At 48.0% G+C, this 13,360-nt stretch overlaps 1 protein-coding gene across 1 annotated transcript in view; it reads left to right on the plus strand.

Moving 5' to 3' along the window:
• The window catches only part of LOC111141642 (solute carrier family 24 member 3), a 486,337-nt gene extending 475,204 nt beyond the window's left edge, over window positions 1-11,133 (plus strand). The window contains exons 16-17 of the mRNA XM_022494365.1: window positions 7,349-7,414; window positions 10,845-11,133. Of these exons, the coding sequence (XP_022350073.1) occupies window positions 7,349-7,414; window positions 10,845-10,994 (216 nt within the window). The 3' untranslated portion in view covers window positions 10,995-11,133. The remainder of the gene's footprint in view (window positions 1-7,348; window positions 7,415-10,844) is intronic.
• Window positions 11,134-13,360: the final 2,227 nt, after the last annotated feature.

The raw sequence follows: 13,360 nt of genomic DNA on the forward strand, positions 1-13,360 counted from the left end.
AATGATGAGAGCTATAAGATGTCTTCTGTTATGTTAATGAGGTGACTTTCCTATCCCACCTAAGGATGGGAGCTGATGACCAGGAGAACCAACCATGTGATTAAAAGGTCGAAACTTCCAGTCCTACCCCGACCACCAGGGAGAGGAGAGACGCTAGAAGTTGAATCAGTTGCCAATAGCCAATGATTTAATCAATTCCCTATGCAGCGAAGCCTCTCTACACACCCAGAAGGATGGGGTTCAGAGAGCTTCTGGGTTAGTGAACACGTGGAGATTTGGGGAGAGTGGTTTGCTTGGAGACAACATGGAGGCTTTGCTCCCTTTCCCCATACCTCACCCTGTGTATCTCCTCCATCTGGCTGCTCTTAAGTTACATCCTTTTATAACACACCAGTCATCTAGTCAGTAAAATGTGTTCCTGAGTCCTATGAGCCTCTCTAACAAGCTAATCAAACCCAAGGGGCGGGAGTGGGGGGTGTCCTTGGAATCTCCAATCTGTAGCTAGTCCATCAGAAGCACAGGTGATATCTGGACTTGTGATTGGCATCTGGGGGCGGGGAAGACAATTTTGTAGGACTGAGTCCTTCCCCTGTGTGATCTGATGCTTTCACTGATAAATAGTGTCAGAATTGAGTGAAATTGTTGGGGTGCCTGCGTGGCTCAGACTTAAAGGTTAAGCGTCTGCCTTCAGCTTAGGTCATGATCCGGGAGTCCTGGGATGGAGTCCCACATCAAGCCCCACATTGAGTCCTGCACTGAGCTCCCTGCTCGACAGAGAGTCTGCTTCTCCCTCTGCCTCTCTCCCTGCTCATGCTCTCTCTCTCTCTCTCTCAAATAAATAAGTAAATAAATTATTTTTAAAAAGAAAAAGAATTGAGTTAAATTGTAGGACACCCATCTGGGATCATAGAAATGCTTGGATGTGTGGGGAAAACCCACACCCACACACAAATGGGAATTGGTGAGCAGAGCATCAACTGTCTCATCTTTACATGGGGAAAACAAAACCTACCCCCCCATCTCCAGAATCACCACTAGAATTCCACACCTTGTGTTTGTGAGAGCCCTCTGGACGGGACAGGACACAGGCATCAGCTGTCACTGAAACGCCTCTTCTCTCTAGGCATATTCACTTTCTCACCTCATTTAATTGTTCCGGGAAGGAGATTCCTGCCCGGTGATATTTCACATCATCAAACCAAGGCTAGACACATCCATTTGGAGCCTACACCCACACGAAGGTTCTGAAAATGCAAAGCCACATGCAGCATGCATTCCAGGTCATAAATAAACCAGCAAAAATCCAGGGGCTCCTTAGTTTTCCTATAAGAATTCCTCTGGATGTGTGGAGCTGACCTCAAACCCTAGGGAGATTTTAAACTATAATATGGGAAAGTCAGAATCTTTGAGGCTAGGGATTTTGGATCCCCTAACTGGGTAGGATTTAGGGAACTCTTTATGAACCCTGTGCACAAATAAACTAGGTCTGAATGGGTGTCTGTGTGTGCATCCAGATGAAAAAATATATGTGCATGATGGGCTCAATTTCTGTTGACTCGGCAACCAGCCAGCCTTCTGTTTTCTCTGCAGCAACTACCATGAGGGAATTAGAGAATGAATTCACATATTTTGAAGGCAAGAAACAAGAACAGTGTTCAGTGTCAGGGCAGTTGTGCCTTGCATGCTCTTGGGTGGGCATTGCCATGGAGATTTGCTGCATTTGCACTTCGTGGACCCTGCATCTGTGTCTCAGGAAGCAGGGAAACCATTGTTTAGAACAACACTATGCACGGCTAGAGCTCCAAGTCTTTTGCAAAGGTAGTCTAGAGATGAGAAGGGTCTGTGCTATTGCTGGCTTAGCACACCCCAAGAAACTAGTTTTTGAGGGGGTTGAATTAAATTTGCTGCCCTTAGGGAAACTTATTGGGGTGATGGAAATGTTTTATAGCTTGTTGAGATGTAGGTTACATGGGTACAAACATTTTCAAAACTTAGCCAATAAGAGAGAATTGAGCCTTTACTATATGCAAATTATACCTCATTTTTTTGTTTTACAAAAAAACCTATTTTGGTGTCCTCTCACTGTTTTGCTTAAAAAGATCAGCTTAAAGCCACGCCCACATCGGTCTCCTCATCCAGCTCTGAAATCTTGCCCCATGCCACTCAGCCTCAGTGCCTCCAACATGCACACGCACGCCATATGTGTACACACACACCCCATGTGTGTGCACACACATGCATGTATTCACGCACGTGCACAAGCACACACACATGCTCAGCATCACCCACAGATGTTTATTTAAACTTAAGTACAGTATATGTAGACAAGCGGGGAGTTAGGTGCTGGGTGGAAGGAGGAAAAACTGAAGACCAAGCATCTGCCATCAGAGCTGTAGGACTGGCTGGAGAGGAGAGAAGGCTACGCAGACAAGGTTGGGAAGTGATCTGCATCAGAAGTGGAGCTAGGGCCAGCGAGGGCTCAGTGAACCTGGAAGAGACAAAAGGACTGAGGGAGGGATGGGCAGAATAGAGCTGAGGTTGAGTAGGGGTACGCAACCCATCTGACCAGACTGAGGTTCCAAAAGGAAGACAGCAGTGTGCTAAGGTGAGGAAGGTGAATCTCCTGTTTGGAGAGGCTCCTAGTGCCCAGCTAGAGAGACAGGATGCTGGGATGTGAAAGAGCATGTTTGAAGTCCCAGCAGAGCCCCCTGGCTGTTTTCATTATCTTCATTCCTGCTTCTCCTGTGGGTGACGGGGCCTCTGTAGGTCTCTTATCATTGTGTTTGTGAATTATAAAATCAATGCATGTTGATAGCCCCAAACTGGAAGCAAGCCAGATGTCCATAAATAGGAGAATATCTAGATGAGCTATGACATATTTTTGCTGTTACAAAAAGAAATGAGCTATTGATGTAATGAAAAATACAAAGGAAATGAAGAAATACTTAAAATATTCTGCTGAGTAAAAGAATCCTGATGTAAAAGAACACACATTATAGGGCTCCATTTATATGAACTTTCTTGGATGGGCTAAGCCTAGAAGCAGTGACTGATCTTGGGTGAGACTGATGAGGGAACAAGAGAACTTTCTGGGGAGGATGGAAGTGCTCTCTATCATGGTTACAGTTTAGGTTTAGGTTACACAGGTATATGCATTTCTCGGAAACTCTGAGACTCAGAAACTCAGAAACTCAGAAACCACTGAGCAGTGTAGTTATGATTTGTGAATTCCACCATATGGAAATAGCATCTAGAAACAAAAGACCTGTGAACTATAATGGTTTAATAAAATGGTGTAATTCTTTCAACTTTTCTGAATGCTTGAAAACTTTCATAATAAAATGGTAGGTGAAAAAAGGCTACATGCATTCACAAAAATATAAAGTGGGGAAAGGGGACAGGGAATGTTGGATAGGATTGCATTGCTTCTGGAATACTATCCAGAAATGGCAACTGGGGTCTCCCTGCTCCCAGCATCTCTGTGAATAGTCCACACTGCTCCATTTCACTTCTGCAAAGGAAATGGATTAATCATCTCTTCATTGGTTACATACGGAAGCATGTGGTCTGTGCTCAGCCTTGTGCAAGGCAGAGGATAAAGTCAGACACGGTCCCCACCCTTACTGTGTTTGTCATCTACTAAGGCTTTGAAGAGGGGGCTCCTAGGTGGTGAGTTTATAAAAGAAGCAGCCAGGGGTACCAGAGAAGGGATTAGGCAGCTCATGGGTTGAGTGGAGAATAATGGCCCAGACACACTGAGAACTCACTGTACACTGGGTCCTTTTCAAGCTTTTTAACATGGATTAATTCAGTGAGTCCTCACAACCACCTGATGAGGTAGAAATTGTATTATCCCCATTTTACTTCTCAGAAAACTGAGACATGAGAAGTTAAGTCACTTTTCCATGATGATACAGCAAGTGGGTGACGGAGCAGGGATTCAGAAGGGGTTTGGTGAACTGGATCAGGAGCCCATGCCCCAAACCAGGGATCAGCAGACATTCTGGAAAGGGCAAGAGGGGAAATATTTTAAGCCTCATGGGCCTTATGGTCTCTATGGAACTTCTTGGCCTCTGCCACTGCAGAAGTAGACAATATGCAAATGAACGAGCTGAGCTCCAATAAATTTCATCTACAAAATCAGGCAATGGGCCACACTCGGCCCATGGCCCACAGCTGGCCAACTCTTGCCCCAAACCATCCGTAGTCTCCAGTGATTGGGAGATGTTCAAGTTGGACCCAGAAGCAACTGAAGGAACCCTAATTCCTGACTGCCATGTCTGTGTGGAGATGAGGGTTCAGATAGCAAGGACTCAATACAGGCTTTGAGAGCCCAGGTCTGTAATGAATGAAAATACAAAAATTACCTCTGGATGCATGTGGCAATCTGTTACCATAGGATGACTGCAGAGAAAAAGGCGAAAATATGAAAAATACTCAAAAAAGCCCACCAAGTCAGTTGTCTTTAGTCTTTGGAGCCAGATTTAGAATTTTAGAAGCACCACTCTTTGAGATTTTATGTCAATAGAGGAAGAATAAAGTTCCAAAGCTCTAGCTAAATATGATTGATTTTGAAAAGGTAGAAGGGTTGGCCAAAGAGAAGGTTCCTGCTTAGAGCCTAGCTCTCAATGGCTCTTGGTTTCCAAAGGGCAGGAAATTCTTACTGCTGATAATGATTCAAACCTAGAGCTCAAAGGGTGAGCTGGGCTGGGAATGCATCAGTCCCATGCTTAGCAGAATCCATGCAATGTTGACAGTTAGGAGCTCAAAAGGGTTTCTAAGTGTGTGCTCACATCTTCAGGGTGAAACCAAGGCCTGCATGATGGGGACAGCCCCTGCAGGCTCTTCTTCACTCTGCACAGGAGCTGCCATCTTGCTCTGAGGAGCCCTGCCCCTGCCCTCCAACTCTGGCCAGGGTACATGTGGGATTATCATAGGTTCAGTATGGACAGAATACTTTTTCAGGATTCGTGCTACACTCCTAGCTATTAGCCTCTCTATCCCTACACAGCTGGTGAAAGGAGGAAATCTATCTATAGGCAGATCGAAGGTTTGCAGGAAGATAAGCTACCAGCTGGACAGGGATGGATCCAATCCCTCGTTTTTTTACATGAACTTACCCAGGTTAACCCATTGCTTTAGTATCACAGAGATATGATTTGAATCCTTTGTTCTTCTGAAGGCATTTGGTGGCTAGGGATAATTTCCAGTCGGGGTTCAGTCAATGGTTGGCTCACACGGATTGTGCCAGCAGGAGAGAGGGACTGGTGCATTCCCTCTGTGACAGAACATTGCATAAGAAGATATGGTATGCCCCTGGGTCCCCACACAAAGGTTTTGACTGTTAAGGGCATGGAGTTTCCTGTCACCAAAAGGTAAACCGAACACACCCACCTACAGAGACACCCCCATGTTCCCATACCTAGACCCCAGGGGTGAACTGGCAAAAGGGTGCCAAGAGGCACCTTGAACCTTGTCAGAAGGGCCCCAAACCACTTCTAGTAACAGTCACCACTCAGTTCTCTAATAAAATGATCAACCTGCCTTGCTTTTCCTTCCTGTAGGTACAGGTGAAGCTTTGATTCCCAGAAGAACAGTGTATGTTGGTGGGGGCTCTGTGGTCCCCAAGCCTCCATGCAGATAAGATTTTCCAAGAGAACTGGTGAAAATGAATGTCAAAGTCCTAGCCCCCAAACCTGTGGAGATCAGAAGTGGATTTAGCCTTAGTACCGGCTCAAAGTCAGTGGTTCTTAAACTTTCTCATGCATCAGAACCATCTGGAGGGTTTATTAAAACACTTGGCTGGGCCCCACCCCCAAAGTTTCTGATTCAGGAAGTCTGGGTGGGGCCTGAGATCCTGCATTTCTTTTTTTTTTTTTTAAAGATTTTTATTTATTTATTTGTCAGAGAGCGAGAGAGGGAGAGAGAGCAAGCGAGCACAGGCAAACAGAGCGGCAGGCAGAGGCAGAGGGAGAAGCAGGCTCCCCGCCAAGCAAGGATCCCAATGTGGGACTCAATCCCAGGACGCTGGGATCATGACCTGAGCCGAAGGCAGCCACTTAAACAATGGAGCCACCCAGGCGTCCTAAGATCCTGCATTTCTTTTTTTCTTTTTTTTTTTTTTAAGATTTTATTTATTCATTTGACAGACAGGGATCACAAGCAGGCAGAGAGGCAAGCAGAGAGAGAGGAGGAAACAGGCTCCCCGCTAAGCAGAGAGCCCAATGTAGGGCTCGATCCCAGGACCCTGGGATCATGACCTGAGCTGAAGGCAGAGGCTTAACTCACTGAGCCACCCAGGCACCCCAGATCCTGCATTTCTAATAAACCCCCAAATGATGCTGGTCCAGGGAGGATGCTTCGAGCATGGCTACTCTCAGGCATACTTCCTATTTCAGGGTAGCCGACCTCATGACCTTTGACCTAGGTCAAGGCAGAAGGGACATCTTCTCTACACTATGAAAGAAACTTTGTAATCTTTTTTGGCCAGGTGGCCTCTAAATATTCCCTACCTGCCCTACCCAATACCGCAGCCACTAATCACATGTGGCTCTTTAAATGTAAATCTGAATTAATTGAAGATAAGATTAAAATTTTTGTTCAGCTGGACGAGCCATATGTGCCTAATGGCTGCCATATGGGACAACGCAGATACAGGACATTTTCATCATGGCAGAAAGTTCTACTGGACAGTGCTATCTTAAAAGAATTCCAAAAATTGTTTCTCTCTTTCTCCTCAGTGTTTGGCAGTTCACCCCACTATCTTACCCTGTAAGACAAACAAAACAAAATCCTTTTACGAATACCAGGAATGGAATGTTAACTCTTTCCTCTTCTTTGCTTGCTGACAAGAGCAAGACTCACCCATCTCTTCCGGTCCAGTCTGGGGCAGTTCACAGACAGTTGAATGCAAAAGAGATAACAAATTTAGTAATACTTTTTAAAATATTGCTCCCATCCCTCAGTGTCACGAGATTTACCCTAAAAGTTGTATGTCAAGAAAGTGCGTGCTCCCTGGAGGTCAGGTCCACAGGGAAGTGTTGTGGGCACCAAGAATCAGGCTGCACACCACAGAGAATTCAGGTGGCCATGGAGCACCCCAGCGGGCCCTATCTCTGGAGGGTAGGATGGGGTTGGACTGAGAGGGGACAAGACAAGGGCGCCCCTGGCTGTCCTAGGAAAATGCACATCCCTGCTCCCAGCAGAGTGGCAGAGCATGGCTGTCCAAGCTCCCTTTTGTTTGTCGTCCTCAAGGAGAGATTTGGACTGATCGCCACTCAGAGTCGCTTCAGCCCCTGCACTGAGCAGATGCCTTTTTAGAAGCCTAACTGCACATCCTTTCTTACAGATTCGGCTGAACAGCAGAGGACTGATCTACTCCGTGGGCTTACTCCTGGCCTCTGTCTTTGTCACGGTAGGCTACAGCTCCTTCCCCTCTCAAGTTCCTGTGACTCCTCTCCCCCCATCCCCCATCCCCGCCTTTGGGTTCTTTGGCTACAGAGTTTGTTTGGACACCAGATGGGCTTGGTCTCCGGGATGAGGACAATTGGCCTCCAGATGTCCCATCTCCTTCATGGCTGTTTCCTTTAGAAGTGGATCCTAGCAACTCACTAGAAAGCCTTCCTTCTTTATGAGAGGAGCCAGCCCTCCTCTGAGAAGCGTGGCCCTGCCTCATGTCAAGCCCAAGCCATTTTTATCAAAAGCAAAGGAGAGATCCCACTTTTTCTGTAAGATTAGTCAAGAGAAGGGTAGATTCCAATTAATTATCTGTTCCAGGTTAGTAAGCATCTCCATAAATCCATGGATTTGACCAACACTCAGAGACTAAGAATACAGTATTTTACTGAAGTGTACTTTTATGCCATTCTGCTATCTTGGCCATTATATCTACTTGTATAATTTGATATTCCAACTCAGCTGACATGTTTTGGTGGAAATCAATTTGCACCAACACATGGACTGGTCCACATGAAGTATCTGTTAACATACAAGTAGGCAGTTGAATTTTCACATTAGAAAACATTGAGATGCAGTGTGTTTCTTCCTGAAATTTTCAAGGAAACAGTGAATTACATTGTTCAAGGAAACATTGAATTACACTGGCATGTGAACGTCCATATGCTAGAGAACAGGAATTCAGAAGAGCAGGCAGGAGTCTGGAGGTCATTGACAGGATCATGCTGTGAGTCAAATGTCAAGTATTTGCTAAGGCAAACACTGCCTTACACAAAAGTGGGAATCTATGTAATTCTTTGTTCTGTAGCTTGGGAGTTTCTTTGGGTCTCATGTGACCTAGGCTTATGATACCTGTCATAGCCACACATTATGCTCATTGCTTTGCATACATTTTCCCATTTGAACCTCACCACATGCCCATCAAGTAGCCGCTCTACCAGCCCCATTATACAGATGAACATCTGAGACCGCTAGAGGAATTGACACCAAATGAATGAAGGGGCAAGCCATCTGACATCAGAGCGCATGCTTACAGCTACACTTGTACAACCTGTAGGAGATGAGGCTAGCCTCCACCTGGGATGTTGAAATGGGGTTGCTAGAAGATGGAAGAGAAGTAGGTTTGTCAGCAGTGGGGGAAGAGCAATTTCAAACATGGTGAGCTTTCAGTGCCTGTTCAACACCCAAGGGAGAGGTCAAAAAAGCCACTGGAAAGATGAGTCTGAGTTCAGGAGAAACATTCAAGCTGGAGGCCCCAGAACGTGGATGGTATTTAAAGACATGCAATTAGATGCAGGCAGCAAGGGGGTGAGCAAGGACAGAAAAGAGAAGAGGGCCAACATCCGAGTCTTGGTGCCCTCCGGAGGTCAGGATGATAATAAAACACCAAAAGAAACAGAGTGCTCAATTAGGGAGGTAGCAGGAAAACCAGGGGAGTCTAGCATCTGGAAGCCAAGTAGAGAAGGTATTTCTGGGTGGAGGGAGTGATCGGCTCTCTCAGGGAGGTAAGTCCTGAGCACTGGCCGCTCAGATTAGTGATATGAAATTATTGGTGTTCTTGGTGAGAGGGTGGTTGTGTGGGGCAATGAGACGGAAGGTTAAGTAGAACAAGTTAATGGAGAATGGAAGGAGAGAAATTGGACAAAGTGGTATTTACCACTCTTTCAAGTCACCCTGCTGTAAAGAAAGGAGAGAAATGTCTATCCAGAAAAAATGTAGCTGTTTTTTTAAGAGGAGAGAAGGAGCAGGATTCTTGTATCCCAGTTGGAGTAATGCAGAGGTGGCGTGGGGAGGCAGATACGAAAGAGGGGCAGTTGCTGGGGCCATGTCTTGAGTGGTAAGGGAGGTGGACTTGTGTACACATGTGGAGGAGTGCACTACGGACAGGGCTGTGGGCATCAGGTCCTCACTATCAGGAGAGAAGGCAAGCAAGTGGGTCTGGTGGTGGGAGCTCTGTGGATGGGAACATGGTCATGTGCTGATAGTGAAGGGGGAAGAAGGGGTTAAGGGGGGTCTGAGAAGAGAGGAAAGGCTGGAAACAACCATCCAAGAAAAGGAGAGAGTGCGCACTTAGAGAAATGTGGGAGGATTGCCATTAATGGCCCGCTTGAGATTTGTGGGCTTGAATTTAAAGAGAGACCCTTCGGCATGGCCAGGCATTTTCCTCCAGGTTGGATCAGCAGCACGGAAGGAAGGTGGAGTCCCTGGAAGCTGGGCTCAAACCCAAGGCTGAGGCTTCACGACATCACCAGAGAGGCCAATGAATGGCAGTAGATGCCCAGGGATGGTTCTAGAAATTGCTGGTGGGATTTTAGCAGGGTAAGGTGGGACATGGGTGGGTCCAGGGGATGGTGTGCGGTGGAATGGTGGTGGTAGCAATGAGTTCTGGGTCCTTGCAGGTCTGTAGAGTTTCGGGAGGGAGGCTTCCAGACGGACTAAGCTGGAAAGAGGAGATGGCAGTCAGAGAGTGGGATAAAGGACACTAAGAGGATAGAGTCGTTTCTGTTCTTGCTCATCGCCGGATCTCAGCTGCAGGAGTGTCCAGCAGAACCTGTCCAGTGGCCTGTGCCTGCACCTGCACTGACAGCAGGCATTGGCCACGTGTGGGTGTGGAGCCCGTGACATGGGGCTAGTGCAACTGAGCAACTTAGTTTTTAATATTACTTATGTCCAGATTTGGGTGGCCACATGAGACTAGTGCAGTGCAGGTTCAGGGTTGGAGATGGGGTGGAGGACAGGTATTGGGAAAATCCTCTCCATGGACGGTGAAATCGTGGGGAAGGACGTTCGGGTGCTGTAGATAGGAGTGGCAGTGAGTGGGACTCGGGGATCTGAGGAAAGGGGAGGGCGAGAGGCCGGGTGTGCAGTGCAGACTGTAGCCAGGTGGGATGGAGTGTGACTGTTAGAAGGCTTTAAATTCCAAGCTGGGTATTTTGGGGAAAGCAGCAGTGAGGAGCAAGGGGTACAATTACTTTGCCTCCAGACATAGGAATGGAAGAGACAGTGGCCACCACCTGCCAGGAGATGCGTCCTCAGGAAGAGCCAGGGGCTGCTTGGGGACAAGAGGCTGAAGAGAAAACAGGGGCTGCGGGCACAGAGCAGTGCTGGGTTGAAGTCCAGGGTTAGTGTGGTGGCCACAGTGCCTGTGTCGGTTGGTCCCATCGTTATGACTTTTTAAAGTTGTTTTAAAGTTCTGACTTCCCTTCTTGATTTTGGTGTTCTGATCTTCCAAAACGTGAGCGATGAGCTTGAAGGGTGCTCAGAGACAATCGGTGCTCCGCGAGGTCCACCACCGGCGGCCCCTCTCCCACCTCCACCCCCCACTCCCGCCCCTCCCCTCCCAGTGCCGCCTCTTCCGGCGCCCTCTGACCCCGCTGTGTGTGTTGCAGGTGTTTGGCGTTCACTTGAACAAGTGGCAGCTGGACAAGAAGCTCGGGTGCGGGTGCCTTTTCCTGTACGGCGTATTCCTGTGCTTCTCCATCATGACGGAGTTCAACGTGTTCACGTTTGTGAACTTGCCCATGTGCGGCGACCACTGACCCGCCCGGCCGCCCACCGAGCCTTGGGCCTCCTTTTCTGTGCAATACAAGATCCAGCCGCACCCCGAGTCACGCGGGCTGCCCCCGTCCCCGGGGCCGGGGCCTCTGGCTCTCCCGCGCTGGTCACAGGCCTCCGCTCCTGCCTCGGTGGCCAGGCTGTCCCCGCCCCTCCCTGCTCCTCGTCCTCCTCCCTGGGTTCCTCCGGCCCACCCCTTCCCGTCTCCTCCGTGTGAAGACTCTGACATCCGCGTGAATTTTCAAGCTCCATTTTTGAACAGTGACTGAGATTCTAGGGGGAAAACAAAAACAAACAAACAAAAAAAACCAAAACTGGCTGCTAACTGGCCCAAGCCAGGCAAAACTTACTACAATCCCTCCTCCTTTTTTAAGTTATTGGATGGAAGACAAACCTAATTTATGACCTGAGACTGTCAAAGGAATAGAGAGGAGAGGGTATATCGATGCTAGGGAGTATCTGGGATTTCGTTAAGTTTCGAGGTGATGCCTAGGTGATTGGGTTTGGGGAGGTTGTTTCACTTGGGGAGGGGGGCTTCCCCCTTTTCTTCCTTTTCTTCCAGAGACAGAGAGCTTCTCTTGCCTCTTCTGCACTGGGCTCTGGATTAGCAGATGAGCCCCACAGGCTGTCCCTGCTGTGTGTTCTGGGATCGCATCCTAGGCACGGTAGACTAGGCACGGATGTAGCGCGTAGGAGACGCACATGTGGGCGGGGCCACCGGGGACAGACGCGTGACGTTTCATAGCGCAGGTCGCCTCCCGGAAGTCCCATAGGCGTTACCCAGGGGGCACGAGGCTTTCGAGGAAGAAGACCGCTTCCCACGTAGCCATTAGGATCATCTTTTTCTCACTAGGTACCTTCTAGTCTCTCAAGCAATAGTTCTAGCCTGCCTGAGGCCTTGGACGAGGGGCCCCGGTTCCATTCCCCGACTGTGACAGGGCCGGGCAGTCAGCGCCAGAAGCTTCCCAGCCCGTGAGTCCCTGAGATGCGCGCTCGTCGCTTGGTGTTTGTGGGGTGACAGGGAGTGACCCAGAGGCCACCACTGCTTTTCGTGCAGGAGTTACAGACACTGGTTTCTTGGAAAATGGAGAGAAGCACACTTTGCACAGACATCGTCAATAAAGTCCCGATTTGCCACTCGGTATTGAGTACACTGGACCCTGACGGCTGGCTCTTGGGCCAGCGTCCTTCCTAATGGGACGCCTCCACCAAGCTGCCCCAGCTCCGCCCCTCCCATCCTGGAGGGATGGCCTAGGAAGGAGAAAACAGAGAACTGACTGACGCCTTCGGAACCACAGAATGTGTTCAATGCAGACTTGCTCAAGGGCCTAAGTTATTGTGAACGTTGTTGCCAATCACTGCTCAACAGCCCTGCTAGATTTTGTATGATGCTGAATTATTATGCAGACTAATTCCACCGAGTTGATACCCACCCATGCTTGTTACACTTGTATTTATTGAAACTGTGGATTCTTGCCCGTGCTGCCCCCTGTATTTACTTTAAGCACTGATCACTTATCATTCATTCAGTATGGTTTTCCGCCCCCGTCCCTTGTACACATTCTGGTATGAATTGTAAAAATAACCTGCTACACATTGGTTGAATGTTTTCTGTCAGTGGTGCAAACCGAGGCCAGCGTTAGCTGATGGGGCACCTGCCCGAAGGAGGAACGGGAGAGGAAATCACCAATCTGGGCTCTCAGAGCTAAGACACACGTATTGATTCTGTTGCACATTTTGCACTGGTTTATGGAGATTGTTTTCTTGGACGGATCATGTAAAATAAACTTCTCTGTTCTGTATCCTTCCTTGAGCAGCGCACTTTACTTCCTCTCCTAGGGTGTTGCCTGTTTTAACTACACTGACCAGTACGCTCGGAAGGAAGCGGCCAGGTGTTCGTGCTTCTACTCTTTCTGGGTGGGCTCACCTGGAAAGCTGGCAAGTGTCTGGTGGATTGCAAGTATGAAGTTGCAAATTGTGGGTCTTCTCTCAAGGTTGCAGGGACTTTGGATCTGTCGTCCTGTAGCGTCCGTGCAACGCTTCATTAGGAATTCTTTCAGCTGGAGTGAGAGGAAGAAATTCCAGCTCTGCTGATAATGTTCAGCAACGTTCAAGTTCTTTATCCTGTCTGATCTGACTACTTCTCAGTTGCGAAAATTCAGACTTCCCTGAAGCTAACTCCTACAAAGGGAGACTAACACAATTTTGTAATAAGCCCCATTCTTATCCTGAGTGACTCCCAGGAAATAATTACCCAGATCTAAAAGTAGACCAAGGTTAGTGAACAAGCCAGGTTTCCACCTGAAGCAACAGAATTCATTTATAGGAATCAGAAGAAAAATTGCCGGTA

This window comes from Enhydra lutris, unplaced genomic scaffold, assembly GCF_002288905.1.
Source record: "Enhydra lutris kenyoni isolate GAN:26980312 unplaced genomic scaffold, ASM228890v2 scaffoldscaffold6, whole genome shotgun sequence".
In the NCBI taxonomy this organism is placed as follows: domain Eukaryota; kingdom Metazoa; phylum Chordata; class Mammalia; order Carnivora; family Mustelidae; genus Enhydra; species Enhydra lutris.